Source organism: Trypanosoma brucei, chromosome 1, assembly GCF_000002445.2.
Source record: "Trypanosoma brucei brucei TREU927 chromosome 1, complete sequence".
NCBI classification, from domain to species: Eukaryota; Euglenozoa; class Kinetoplastea; order Trypanosomatida; family Trypanosomatidae; genus Trypanosoma; species Trypanosoma brucei.
Genome location: NC_008409.1, coordinates 220,219 through 233,839, shown reverse-complemented (window position 1 = coordinate 233,839; position 13,621 = coordinate 220,219). Strand labels below are relative to the sequence as shown.

At 48.2% G+C, this 13,621-nt stretch overlaps 7 protein-coding genes across 7 annotated transcripts, besides 5 other annotated features; all 7 read left to right on the top strand.

Annotated features, from left to right (window-relative positions):
* Positions 1-13: 13 nt before the first annotated feature.
* PGKC (phosphoglycerate kinase) lies at positions 14-2,130 on the top strand (the record flags this gene model as incomplete). The annotated part of the gene is made up of 1 exon (XM_001218772.2): positions 14-2,130. One exon carries the CDS (start codon positions 14-16, stop codon positions 1,334-1,336), a length of 1,323 nt encoding a protein of 440 aa, XP_001218773.1. The 3' UTR covers positions 1,337-2,130.
* Positions 2,131-2,414: 284 nt separating this feature from the next.
* TB927.1.690 (hypothetical protein, conserved) lies at positions 2,415-3,146 on the top strand (the record flags this gene model as incomplete). The annotated part of the gene is made up of 1 exon (XM_001218771.1): positions 2,415-3,146. The coding sequence occupies one exon, from the start codon at positions 2,415-2,417 to the stop codon at positions 3,144-3,146; it is 732 nt and encodes a 243-aa protein (XP_001218772.1).
* Positions 3,147-3,207: 61 nt separating this feature from the next.
* On the top strand, positions 3,208-3,549 carry TB927.1.680 (hypothetical protein, unlikely; the record flags this gene model as incomplete). The annotated part of the gene is made up of 1 exon (XM_001218770.1): positions 3,208-3,549. The coding sequence occupies one exon, from the start codon at positions 3,208-3,210 to the stop codon at positions 3,547-3,549; it is 342 nt and encodes a 113-aa protein (XP_001218771.1).
* A 403-nt stretch (positions 3,550-3,952) lies between these two features.
* Positions 3,953-5,797, top strand: TB927.1.670 (hypothetical protein, conserved; the record flags this gene model as incomplete). The annotated part of the gene is made up of 1 exon (XM_001218769.1): positions 3,953-5,797. The coding sequence occupies one exon, from the start codon at positions 3,953-3,955 to the stop codon at positions 5,795-5,797; it is 1,845 nt and encodes a 614-aa protein (XP_001218770.1).
* Positions 6,254-6,392: a sequence feature (Signal anchor predicted for Tb927.1.660 by SignalP 2.0 HMM (Signal peptide probabilty 0.022, signal anchor probability 0.978) with cleavage site probability 0.017 between residues 45 and 46).
* On the top strand, positions 6,254-6,427 carry TB927.1.660 (hypothetical protein, unlikely; the record flags this gene model as incomplete). Its single annotated transcript, XM_001218768.1, has 1 exon — positions 6,254-6,427. One exon carries the CDS (start codon positions 6,254-6,256, stop codon positions 6,425-6,427), a length of 174 nt encoding a protein of 57 aa, XP_001218769.1.
* Positions 6,338-6,406: a sequence feature (1 probable transmembrane helix predicted for Tb927.1.660 by TMHMM2.0 at aa 29-51).
* Positions 6,428-7,219: 792 nt separating the features above from the next.
* TB927.1.650 (hypothetical protein, conserved) lies at positions 7,220-7,819 on the top strand (the record flags this gene model as incomplete). Its single annotated transcript, XM_001218767.1, has 1 exon — positions 7,220-7,819. One exon carries the CDS (start codon positions 7,220-7,222, stop codon positions 7,817-7,819), a length of 600 nt encoding a protein of 199 aa, XP_001218768.1.
* Positions 7,820-7,838: 19 nt separating this feature from the next.
* Positions 7,839-7,844: a repeat region (telomeric repeat hexamer TTAGGG).
* A 322-nt stretch (positions 7,845-8,166) lies between these two features.
* Positions 8,167-13,113, top strand: TB927.1.640 (hypothetical protein, conserved; the record flags this gene model as incomplete). Its single annotated transcript, XM_001218766.1, has 1 exon — positions 8,167-13,113. The coding sequence occupies one exon, from the start codon at positions 8,167-8,169 to the stop codon at positions 13,111-13,113; it is 4,947 nt and encodes a 1,648-aa protein (XP_001218767.1).
* Positions 8,365-8,496: a repeat region (132 bp repeat).
* Positions 8,365-10,334: a repeat region (132 bp repeat).
* Positions 13,114-13,621: the final 508 nt, after the last annotated feature.

Genomic DNA, 13,621 nt, shown 5'->3' with positions numbered 1-13,621 from the left:
ATTGTGATACAAGATGACCCTTAACGAGAAGAAGAGCATTAATGAATGCGATCTTAAGGGAAAGAAGGTTCTTATCCGTGTTGACTTTAATGTTCCCGTGAAAAACGGTAAGATCACCAACGACTACCGAATCCGATCAGCTCTGCCAACGCTCAAGAAGGTTCTCACAGAAGGCGGCAGTTGTGTTCTCATGAGCCACCTCGGGAGGCCGAAAGGTATTCCCATGGCGCAAGCTGACAAAATACGGAGCACTGGCGGTGTTCCCGGGTTCCAACAGAAGGCAACACTCAAACCGGTAGCCAAGCGCCTCAGCGAACTGCTATTGAGGCCCGTCACATTCGCACCTGACTGCCTGAATGCTGCAGATGTCGTCTCTAAGATGTCTCCGGGCGATGTTGTTCTGCTTGAAAATGTACGCTTTTACAAAGAAGAGGGCAGCAAGAAGGCAAAAGAACGTGAAGCCATGGCCAAGATCCTTGCGTCATATGGTGATGTTTACATCAGTGATGCTTTTGGTACAGCTCACCGTGACAGTGCTACCATGACCGGAATTCCAAAGATTTTGGGCAACGGTGCTGCCGGTTATTTGATGGAGAAGGAGATTTCATACTTCGCTAAGGTACTTGGTAACCCGCCGCGTCCGCTGGTTGCTATCGTTGGTGGAGCGAAAGTGAGCGACAAGATCCAACTTCTGGATAACATGTTGCAGCGCATCGATTATCTCTTAATTGGTGGTGCAATGGCATACACATTTCTGAAGGCTCAGGGTTACAGCATTGGAAAATCGAAGTGCGAGGAAAGTAAACTTGAATTTGCTCGATCCCTGCTGAAGAAGGCGGAGGACCGCAAGGTGCAGGTTATTCTTCCAATTGATCATGTTTGCCACACGGAATTCAAAGCTGTGGATTCTCCATTGATAACTGAGGATCAAAACATCCCTGAAGGACATATGGCTCTGGATATTGGTCCCAAGACTATTGAAAAATATGTTCAGACGATTGGGAAGTGTAAGAGCGCCATTTGGAACGGTCCCATGGGTGTATTTGAAATGGTTCCTTATTCCAAAGGTACATTTGCAATTGCGAAAGCCATGGGTCGAGGAACTCACGAGCATGGACTCATGAGTATCATCGGTGGTGGTGACAGCGCAAGTGCAGCTGAGTTGAGCGGTGAGGCGAAGCGCATGTCTCATGTTTCAACTGGTGGTGGTGCGTCTTTGGAACTCCTCGAGGGCAAAACGCTTCCCGGCGTTGCAGTATTGGACGAAAAGTCGGCGGTTGTGTCGTATGCCTCTGCAGGTACTGGAACTCTTTCTAACCGGTGGAGCTCTCTTTAAACTTCCAGAAAAAATATATTTCTGCAAAATACTTTTGGAAGTTTGTCTTGTCTTTATAGATGAAGGATTTGTTTCTTTTTTGTGATGTTTTCAAGGTTAATTAGTTTTGGGGGTTCGTTATCTTAATTATTTTGGTGGGTGGGAGTAAATAAAGCAGAGGTAAATTTTTTGGTGACACAAAAATTGGGAAGCTTCGTGTTCTTACTTGTTCAACTGAAAAATGCCTTTTCAGGAATTCATATTTGGGAGTTATTGTGGTGTAGAAGGACTGAGGAACAGAAGAAAGCAGAGGTTATTTGCCCCTTCATGAGGAAATGTCGATGTAATTAAGTATGAGGGAGGACATGTTGATACTGGGAAATGGACTCTAAAAATGAGAAATAAAGGGAAAGAGAAAGGAAGAGTGATATATATTTATTTTTGGAAAAAAACACCTTTCGTTTGCTTGCGCTGCTGAGTGGGAGATCATTCTCTGTGTTATATGTCCTTTTTCTAGTGGTTGAGATTGTGTTGTTGTTTTTTCAATTTCTTCTGTGGATGATCTTCCTCGTGAAGAAGACGCAGAAAGCGGGCCACACGGAGTGAATTCATACCTTACTTAAAATAATATAAAACGTATTAAAATATGTAATTATATATATATATATTTCCCTTTCTTTTTTAAAAAATCTCTCTTTTGTGCTTCTTGCTTCTCTCATTTTCTAAACTGGGCAATTAATATGCTCGAAAGTAAATATTGAGGTTATTGAAGAGGGCTGGGGTGTGAATGCTTTTCTTTTTCCTTTGCCTGTGTTCTATTTTGTCGAGGGGCCGTTACAGTTCCCCATTGCTTTTCATTTTGGGATAATGGACAATATTACGGTTCTCTCTCTCTCGATCTTCTTCTACTTTTCTTCCCTCTGCATCTTTTTTACTGGTTATGCTAATGCGCACACACAAACATATGTTTATTTGTGTTTGTTGGTGGTGAAACAGCATTGTAAGTTTAGAGAATCACTGGGCTGTGATTTGCTTTTAAGAGCCGTTAGTTGCTTTTGCCCTCTCTCGTCTGTTTTCTGCGTGTGTGTGTGTGTGTGTGATGTACCCTTCTTTTGTAAGTGAGTTGTCACGCACACCTGGTGATGTCGTCATTGAGCCCTATTCCTTCCTCGAGCACCTTAAGGAGGGGACGAAATATGAGATGATTGTGTTTCCCGATGCCTTTGAGATTCCACAGGGAAGTTGGGCTGCGTACAGAAGTGCTCAAAGGAAAGGGCAGGAGGAAGTTGTAGAGCCATCTGGCGGTGAGGGTCCGTTGATAACCCCGCCGCACGCGGGGTGTAGTTCCGGGTTCCCGCTCACAAGAACGAAGCAAAGCCGACTGTGGAATAGTGTCGACAGGAGGATTAGTTTACAAAGAAAGGCTGGACAAATGCTTGTGCAGTTCGGTAAGAGCTTTGCAGGCAATTCGGAAATTTTAGCGCAGCATCCTTCGAGAGAGAGGCGGAGGCGAGAGGAGGTGTGGAGCATCATCAGTGCCAAACGATTGGCATCTGACATGCCCACGCTAATGCGGCATGCAGAACACCGTATGCAGTGTTTAGATAGACTGCGCGATCGGAAGGAGCAGCGGTGGGAGTTGGAGCGGGCCGCAGGGACCGGTTGTCAGCCAGCCTCAGCCAGGTTTCCCTTGCCAGATTTAAAAAGAAAGGTTTGCGTCCTCAGCGCAAGTGGTTCCAGCGACAGGGAAGGGTGGGAAGCCAGGGAAGGTCAGACTTCCGGGCGCTGGCACGACAGCGCCTCTATTGTTTCATCTGCTCTTGTGAAATGAATTTTCCAGCCTGTTGTTGTATTTTTCTCTTTTAAACTATCTTCCCGCTTTTGTATTTTTCATGGACGAAGAGGTCGTGCTACGGGGAGTTGAAGATATTACGTGTCGGTGCGTATACTCACATGTATATGTATACGCGCGTGTGTGTGTATTCGGATACGTTCTTCCTTCTTCTTCCGTGGTTTATAGGGGGACATTGGCGATGGAGTGTACATTTGGAGTGCATGAAAAAAAAAACAAAATGAAAAAAAATAAGTGTTACCTTAGAGGGCAAACGATCGGTACACGCGATACCGTTTGCGGCGTGATGTGTCTAAACATTCCCCCCCGACACTGTTATTGCAGCTTTTTTTTGTTTCCATTTTATAACCCCTTTTTACTGTATTTACTGTTATCTTCATGATTTTTAAATGATGTAGCAGATCTTCTTATTCCCAATGTTTACACTCGCCTCATTATTACTTTGCGGAGCACTGCTGAGCCATATGGGACCGCGTCGTTTACCGATGGTTTTTTTTAATTGTAAAAACTTCCTTCCTTCCACCTTTGTTACTCCACTGCCTTTTTTTTTTCCACTTTGCAGTACACCTCTTGAGCCGCCCTGAGGGTGGATAGAAACATTTGGACCGTGTGAGAGAGTGACTGGCTGTGCCTGCGCAACCGTGTTGTTGGTGTGAGCGTCTCCCCGGGGTAGAGATATCCCTCAGCGGTACGGTGATTTGGTGAGCGGCGGAAGGAAGCTTTGTATAAGTTGGGTGTGAGGCCGGTTTTTCTTTCTTTTTTTTTCTTTTGAGGGGGTGGGGGAGATGATGCAAGTCAAACTGAAGCATTTTGACGAGGGACAGTCATGGACGGAGAAGAGGAACTCCACTGCTGCCGCTGCTGCCGCTGCTGCCGGTGCTTCGGCACCTGGAGGAGGGAACAGCGGGATGCCGAAAAGTTTTTCAGTTTGCACAGTGGACGCCGCCAACGCCTCCTCGTCTGCTGCTGATGCCGAGGCGCTGGGCCGTATACTCTCTGGGTCATCGCCTTCGTTTGTTTTCATTCACAATTGCAATGCCGCGACGAGAAGACAGCTTATGCAACTGTCATCGGTGAGGAAGTTCTACGGAATCACGGACAACATTCGGTATGAGCCGCGTGAGCCGACCGAAAGGGGAACTGTCACCCTAGTTCGGATTGGCATGACCTGTGAAAGTGTTGAAAATGTGACTAAGGAGCTGGAGATCAGCAACAACACGAATGGTGAGAGCGAAGGAAGCACAAGTCACAGCAGTGTTGCCAGCGCTGTGAAGCTGTTCATGACACTGCAAGTGCGCTCCTTTCCCGGGGCTTCGGTGACCGTCGGCATGTTGTACATGGATCCGGGGGCGCAACCATGGGTCCGCACGGCAGCGCTTAGCAGCATAATTCCGTTACTTGGAAGCGCGGAGGTGATCGTTATTTGTGCGAATCTTCTTACCTCTACCACCACTCTGAACGAGGAAATATGTGCTGCATGTAACTCATACGGGTTCGCTGACGCTACAGAGGACGCTGTGGAGAAACCTGTCAGTCCTGGAAGCAGCGCTTCTCATCGGGACTGGGGTCTTTGGGTAAAATCGTCGAAGTTGTGTGTGACAAGCTGTGCGCCAAGTTTCCATGAAGGGGAGAGGTGTGTGTTCACGTCATTGATGGCAGTCGTTGGGCCCCGTAGCCCTGCGGGAATTGCAATTCCACAGCCCCGTAGCGCAAAGTCTGCCAATCCGCGGGGCTCGCCTTGGTCGCCTGCCGCTCCTCCAGTAATAACCGACCCGGCCATTCTTAGCGCGGAGGCTGGGAGCCGTACGGGTTCGGTGCAGGCGATAAAAGGTGGGGGTTCAGCAATTATTGAACGCCTGCTGCAACAGCAGCAACAACAACAACAGCAGTTTACTACTCGTTGGCGTGCTTCTTCCACTTGCCCCATCAAAAATAATGACAAACTCACTCGTGAGGAGCAGGCGTTCGACGTTTCCTCTCATTTCACATCAATTCAGGAGGCGGTGGATGCGCTCAACTCCAAAACAATTCACTGGCCAGCTGATTTTTGTGTAGTGTGTGATACCATATTATTCAGTGACGCGGTGGGACAAGGCGACAAACGTACAGCGTTCCGTCGGTACGCAAAGGAGTACAAGAACAGCTCAACGTTGCTAGCGCAGATGATTGTAGCTTCGGGTGCTGCAAACAATCCAACTACCAACGCCACGGCAGAGAAGAGCGCGTGGTTGAAGCGCGCTCTGGCAACACAAAACCACAAGTCGGCGGACCGCGAGGAGAAGGCCGGCAGCGTGTCTACCGGGCCTGCGGTAAAGCGCGAGGAGGAGCACCGTGTTCGAGTTTGGGATGCGGCATGGTGTACGGTTGTGTATCAGGTAACTCCGCGTGAGATGAAGTTTAATGTCACTCACCTGGTTGGTCTTGGAAAGGACAACCTTGCGGAGGCCATTCAATTCCTGAACGCACGCGCTCTGCCAAAGGGAGGGAAGGCGGCGAACGGTCGAGAGAATCCTCTGCAGAATTACCCGTACGACTACGCCCTTCTCTTCTCTTGGGAACTCCAGGGGTTTTGGCTCATCGCTGCCACCGATGTACCATGCGATATTGTGGCATGTCGAGCTGCCGCATGAAGCTGATGTGTCGGATGCTGGTTCTTCAACTTCTTTTCCTTCTTTATTTGCGTCTGTTTCTTCGCCTCGCTATCTTTTTGTTTGCTTACGCGACCGGTCTTTGATCCTCGTCGTCGTGCGCGCTTGTGCCTGTGCTTGTGTTTGCGTTTCTGGGTGAGTATACGCATATGTTCGATGGTGTCGTCGCCTTGCCGGCTCATGTGGGACGGTCCGGAGAGCGGGTGAGCTGAGGAACGGAATGGCCGAGATTTTGTCAGTCCGTGGGGAAATGTATATTTGGTTGTGTTCGCAAATGCACGGAGGAGTGGGCCCGAGGTACGTGTGGGTTCCTCTGGATGTTTGTTGTTTTGTGGTCAGTGCGAGCGAGAAAGGGTTGCGTGTTCACCATTCCGCACGAAGGTGTCATACGGGATGTGTTTGTGTGTAGGGGTGGTGTGGGTGGCAGGAGGGAAATAAATGAAAGGAGGGGAGGGGGCGAGTGATGGACGTGTATACTTTTTGAGTTTGAGAGCTACGATCCCCTTCTCCGAGCGTCCAACGTTGGTGGCTTTCTTTTTTTTTCTTTTGTTTTTGTTATTTTGCTGCGTAGGGGTGAAAACAGTATACATCCGTATATATTCAGGAGGGTAGTGTGCGAGACGCAGGGAAAGAAGAAGAAACCCACCAAAAAGAGATATCACAATAAAACTGCAGGAGTAGAAAAGTGGGGGAAGGTTAAGAGAACCCCATTTATCTTATCTTATCTTTTTTTTGGGGGGGAGGGGAGGGAGGTGACGTTTGAATTTGTCCAATCAGAGTCGATGGGGGGTGGGTGCAACACCCGCTGGCGTAACTCCCCTCACCCACAGTTACTTTTCTTGCCGCTGTCCGTATTGCACTCGCTCTCCTTCCCCCTTCCCCTTCCCCCTCCTTCTCCTTCTCTTTTTTCTTTTTTTCTTTTTGAACTCATCAGTCGTCGAGTGCATGCCGTGTGTCTTCTGTGTGCCCACTCGGCATCTGTTGGTGTCGCTATTTGTGTGGGCGCTGACTCGGAGGGCTGCGGGTCGGGAGGAAAGCGGTGATTATTGTTTGTGAGCGCAGCGTGTGGCCTCTTCTTGTTACTGATGGTCGTGTGGTTGATTCAAATATGAAGAAAAAAAGAAGTTATATAGGACAATGTTTTAGTAAACTGAAGTCGTTATACAGGTATGCGTGGCCGCACGCGCACTTTGTGTTTCTTCTTGGTTTATTCTGAAATTCATTATTATTATTTTTTTTTCTGTGTAGTGACTTTCAGTCACTTCTCTTTGTGTTTTTTCCCTTTTCATGTGATTTCGGGCTCCCACTCTAGTTGTGAAGTATACTCCCTTTTTTTCCCCCTTCCCTCCCTTTTTAAAGTTGTTATTCACTTAGCCATTGTTCTTTTTACCGCGGTGCAGGTGAATGGACGAGATCAAGTGGCCCCTGCGGTTGCTGCAAATATTGCGCAATCATTTGGAGCAGGTGGATCATCCCCATGAACCGCGAACATTACCGATTGCAGCCAAGTGCGGTCAGGGAGGTGTGCTTGCATTCCTGACGGATGTTGATGATGATGTTAGGCGTCGTACCGGAGCTTCGGAGTGCATCACGGCGTGCTGTCGTGGACTTGTGTTAGATATGATTGAGCAGTGCTGCACTCTGCTGTTCCTTTCTTCGAAAGAGAGGCGGGTCATTAATATGGCCGCTGTTCAGCGTGAAAAGCGTGTGGTTGCGCGTGGCGTAGGGAAACGCCGACGGGGGGATCAGGGGGAAACGACAGAAGAAACTGCTATAGGTGAGACGGACAATTCGCAGCGCAAGTGTGCTGCTGTATTACCATTGGAGTACCTTCTCCGTTTGTTTGTGGCACTTCCGTCTCTGCTTGCGCATTATGATAAATTAGGTGGGTCTACGATGCCGGCTGCGTTTAAGCAGCCCCTCTGGAATTATGTGAATGCCGTTCTCGATATCATGAAGGACATGACATTTCTTGACCCATCGGAATACATACCCCTCCGATAACAAGAAAGGTGGGCATCTGTTAGGGCCCTTTTCCCCCTTTCTGCGGTACTGTTTGCTGTCGCGGAAGCGAATATTCACATCTGCGCTTGTTGATACTGAGTATACATAAGTGTATACCGTTGTTGTCCCGGTGCGTGCCCTTTGCACCGACGTTTCTGCTCGCTCATTCTCACCACCTCCACCTCCACACGCGTGCAATTGAATGCCTTTTAGTACTTTGTTTGCACTACATTCCGGTCCCCTTTTTCTTCTTTTTCGGCTCCTCCTCCTCCTCCTCCTTTTCTTCCATCCTGAAATTCCCCGTGTGTTGTTTAATTAATCTGCTCGGAAGTCAAATTCTGATTATTATGAGCCACAAAAAAGGAAGACAAGGCAGCAACTCTGGAGCGCGCCAAAATTCCGATACGCCGCAACGGAACCGTACGAAGTGCCGCTCCGATGCCCCCAAGAGACAACGCAGTCGGTCTGGAGAAAGTGTACAAGGAAAAAGTCCACTGCAGGAGAGGGAAACGAGAATTCAGCCGAGGAGGGACCGCACGTACGGGACTGAAAATGGCCAAGAGAGCACTGCGGTACAAGGAAATTCCACAGATGTTCCAACGCTTTTTGTATCTGCTGCTGGTAAACCCATAACTGTATCAGAGTCGTCACTGCAAGTAGCAAGGGCACGAATGAATACTGAAAATGGCCAGGAGAGCACTGCGGTACAAGGAAATTCCACAGATGTTCCAACGCTTTTTGTATCTGCTGCTGGTAAACCCATAACTGTATCAGAGTCGTCACTGCAAGTAGCAAGGGCACGAATGAATACTGAAAATGGCCAGGAGAGCACTGCGGTACAAGGAAATTCCACAGATGTTCCAACGCTTTTTGTATCTGCCGCTGGTAAACCCATAACTGTATCAGAGTCGTCACTGCAAGTAGCAAGGGCACGAATGAATACTGAAAATGGCCAAGAGAGCACTGCGGTACAAGGAAATTCCACAGATGTTCCAACGCTTTTTGTATCTGCTGCTGGTAAGCCCATAACTGTATCAGAGTCGTCACTGCAAGTAGCAAGGGCACGAATGAATACTGAAAATGGCCAAGAGAGCACTGCGGTACAAGGAAATTCCACAGATGTTCCAACGCTTTTTGTATCTGCCGCTGGTAAACCCATAACTGTATCAGAGTCGTCACTGCAAGTAGCAAGGGCACGAATGAATACTGAAAATGGCCAAGAGAGCACTGCGGTACAAGGAAATTCCACAGATGTTCCAACGCTTTTTGTATCTGCCGCTGGTAAACCCATAACTGTATCAGAGTCGTCACTGCAAGTAGCAAGGGCACGAATGAATACTGAAAATGGCCAGGAGAGCACTGCGGTACAAGGAAATTCCACAGATGTTCCAACGCTTTTTGTATCTGCTGCTGGTAAACCCATAACTGTATCAGAGTCGTCACTGCAAGTAGCAAGGGCACGAATGAATACTGAAAATGGCCAGGAGAGCACTGCGGTACAAGGAAATTCCACAGATGTTCCAACGCTTTTTGTATCTGCTGCTGGTAAACCCATAACTGTATCAGAGTCGTCACTGCAAGTAGCAAGGGCACGAATGAATACTGAAAATGGCCAAGAGAGCACTGCGGTACAAGGAAATTCCACAGATGTTCCAACGCTTTTTGTATCTGCCGCTGGTAAACCCATAACTGTATCAGAGTCGTCACTGCAAGTAGCAAGGGCACGAATGAATACTGAAAATGGCCAAGAGAGCACTGCGGTACAAGGAAATTCCACAGATGTTCCAACGCTTTTTGTATCTGCCGCTGGTAAACCCATAACTGTATCAGAGTCGTCACTGCAAGTAGCAAGGGCACGAATGAATACTGAAAATGGCCAAGAGAGCACTGCGGTACAAGGAAATTCCACAGATGTTCCAACGCTTTTTGTATCTGCTGCTGGTAAACCCATAACTGTATCAGAGTCGTCACTGCAAGTAGCAAGGGCACGAATGAATACTGAAAATGGCCAGGAGAGCACTGCGGTACAAGGAAATTCCACAGATGTTCCAACGCTTTTTGTATCTGCTGCTGGTAAACCCATAACTGTATCAGAGTCGTCACTGCAAGTAGCAAGGGCACGAATGAATACTGAAAATGGCCAAGAGAGCACTGCGGTACAAGGAAATTCCACAGATGTTCCAACGCTTTTTGTATCTGCCGCTGGTAAACCCATAACTGTATCAGAGTCGTCACTGCAAGTAGCAAGGGCACGAATGAATACTGAAAATGGCCAAGAGAGCACTGCGGTACAAGGAAATTCCACAGATGTTCCAACGCTTTTTGTATCTGCCGCTGGTAAACCCATAACTGTATCAGAGTCGTCACTGCAAGTAGCAAGGGCACGAATGAATACTGAAAATGGCCAAGAGAGCACTGCGGTACAAGGAAATTCCACAGATGTTCCAACGCTTTTTGTATCTGCCGCTGGTAAAACCGTAACTGTATCAGAGTCGTCACTGCAAGTAGCAAGTGCGAACGCAGCTTCATCTGCTAAACCCATTTCGGGAGCAGGTGCCTCCTTGTCGAAGAGGACGCCACGTACACACCGTAAATCAGCATCATCATCGCCATTGTCATCATCCAAGCTAGCAAGAAAGCCGTTTGTGGTTCCTTTTGCTAAGAATAAAGGAGCGGTTGCGAAAGGAGTAGGGGAAGCGGTGCCATCGGCGTCCCACATGCCGAGTTCAGAGGGTGAGGGGTCGGAAGTAGGTCGAACCCCCCGACATCTTTCGTTTGACATTTTCACGTTTCGCTCATTATCGATGACGGTACCTCCCTCAATTGACGAGATTGTGCGAGGAAACTTTTTGTTTAAGCAATTTGGGTGTTCACCTGAACTTCTGAAGTTACTGGAAATACCAGCGGAGTGTGAGTTCATACCATCGGCAAATTTTCGTAAGGCCATGCTTACCTTGGGGGCTTCTCCACGGGGCTGCCCAGATGCGTGGTGTCTTCAAATGTTGACGTCCACGCTTCTGAAGTTGCGGGGACTCACATTACACATTGATCCACCCCTTCCCGTGTTTTCTGTCGCACATACTTTGCTTCACATGTGTTTTAAATATAATCACGAGTATGTTGAGGGCAAACGGCCTGCTTTGCGTTTGATTGCGGAAGGGGACGTTCAAGCAGCCTCACTGGTGGTAGTCTGGGTAGTGTCGGTATCTTTTGAGGAGCGCCTTACTCCTCACACCTGCACGGCAGTGGTTTCCGATGGGTTTTACCACGTTAAAGTGTCTCTTGATATTCCATTAACGAACTTAGTTCGTAATGGAACCCTGCGGTGTGGTCAGAAGATTGTTACTTGCGGTGCGAGGATGCTGAGGAGAGACTGTTGTTCTCCACTAGAATGCAAAGATGAAGTGCTCCTCTCCATTAACTACAACTGCACACAACCTGTGGGACCTTCCTCACCTCTAGGTCTCTATCATACTTGTTTGCCGACACTGCTGCCTTCCGCTATGGATATGCTTGGTGGTTTGGTACCTTGTTTGAAAGGGCGAGTGGAGCGCGTGCTTCCGCCCTTTTTCCTTGAGAAAACATTTAAGGGTGCGCGAACTGGCGACACAAGAGGCAGCACAGGTGGTGCGTTGAAAATTGTGAGGAGTTTATTGGCGCAGCTAAGTTTCCAGGAATGTATGGCACGCGGAGCTGTTGCTCCGTTTGAAGGAAAAAGTGACCGACAACTTTCACGTCTGACATCGTTTTTGTTGTCTTGTGAGCGACAGGGGGACGTCCTCTTGCAAATATGGGATGATTGCGGTGCCAACTGTCCGGCGGGGGATTTGGAGGAACATTCGTGTGATTTTCCACCGGAGGGAGCTGAGATTGTCGTTTTCTCCGTAACCCCTTCACGCTTCCGACCTGGTCACCCCTTCCAGCGGACGACAGTTTTGTACTCTCGGAGCCCTCTTCGGTATAGCATAGTCTCACCGCCGCGTAAGGGGTTTGTGAGGCAACCTTTGCGCTCAGCTGAAGATGTGTCCCCAAAAACAGAGACAGGTGATGCCATCGATTTTGCTGGCTTGTTCGTCGGCACCAAGAGTGTGGACACGGTCAACTCACATATTATCGTGGCCTTAAATGACGGATGGAAACCTGGATGTGTTCCGGCTTCCTACTTTATGATTGATGTCCCACATGCCACGGGCTCAAAAGAGATTGTGCTTGCTTTGCCATCAATACCATTCACACCTGTTATTGTGCAGAATGCTTCTTTTATACGTTGCGCGGAGGACTTGGGACCCGATTGCATACACGTACTGGCGAATGAGTACACGAAGGTTTACAGCCGTCCTGCTGAGCCGCTCCTTCGCGGTGTTGTTGAGTCACTTGGGAAAATTCGTGGGATGGCGAAGTCAAGTAGGCCTATTATTGCCCGTTCTGAGGAGCTGCTACGAATGCGGACGTTGAGTGAGGAAGCTCGGGCCGATATATGTCGACTGTCGAGAGAACTGGTTGGAGGGGATGAGTTACCTAATCCTGCAGCCACAGCGCAGCCGTCTCCACGGTATCAATTACGCCAGGAAGCATCTACCCCTGTTGAGCAGAGTATTACGGTTTCAGAAACAAGTGCAGCACGTACCTTAAGCAGTGAAGAAGAACAGGTAGAGGATTTAAGGTCCTCGAATGTCAAGGCTAGCCCACGGCGTCATGTATTTGGCAACATTGTGGGATTTCGGCTTCTCAAGTGCCAGGGCTCTGACAAACCCGAATGCATTGAGATTTTGGGTGGCCGTCCCAGCACTCTCGTCTCTGGAAGTGGAAAGTTTGTAGTGTCCCCCTCGGACTTTTCTCAGAGCCTTGTGTACTTTGAGGCTGATATTCAATTTGGTGCCACCGCAAAACAATGCGCTCAAACCAAGGTAAGATCTCCTTCCGTGCTTCATTCATTATTGGAGCAGTGTATTCCATTGAAACGAGCATGCGCCTTAACAGTGGACGAGATTTTTGCGGATTATTACTTGGCTCGCATTAAACAATTAGAAGATTGGCAGACACCTCACGAAGAGTGCTGGTGGCGGCTTCTCACTCAATCGCACGTGGTGGAAATTACCTCCGATGTCTCAGGGACCCCACCGGAGGAGTTGGTCGGTTTGCAATGGCTCTCTAATGAATGGAAGATGTTGCTCAATATTCTTTCTGGCTCCTTGAAGCATTGCCTGTTCATGTTCAGTGTAGAGGGAAGTGAAATGGTTCGTGCTACTTTCATCAAGGAACAGTGTAGCGTCGCTGATCTTATGCGAGAATAGCCAGGGAAGGTGTGTGTTAGTATATGTTCTTAGTGATGATCCTTTCGCCGGGTATACCTTCATCGTTTCATTCAAAACTTGATCCCTCTCGCATTGTCATAACTCTCATTGTCAATATTTTGGTTTCGTACTCTGCGTTCGGACAAGGTTCTCTCAAGAGTCTGGTTCTTTTTTTTTCCGCTCCTCTGGTTAAGTAGTTGTGGGTCTGCGCAGCATAGAACGAAGGCCAAGACAGAAGCTTAACCTGAAGTTTGTGTTTTTATTTATTTGTTTTGAGAATTTAAACCTTGCCACTTCCCTTTTTTTTTTTTTTGCACTTTCAATTTCAGCCAAGAAAAACGAAAGAACTGAGGGAAGGACGTGGTAGTAGTGTTGCACATTCGTCAGTACGGCAGTACTTAAGGACATACTCGGCTGTCGCGCGCCCAAAACGTTTTCGCTGTTACTGCGCAGTGACATAGATAGACATCACAAGATTTGTTAAAATCATAGACGCTTTTAGCGAACG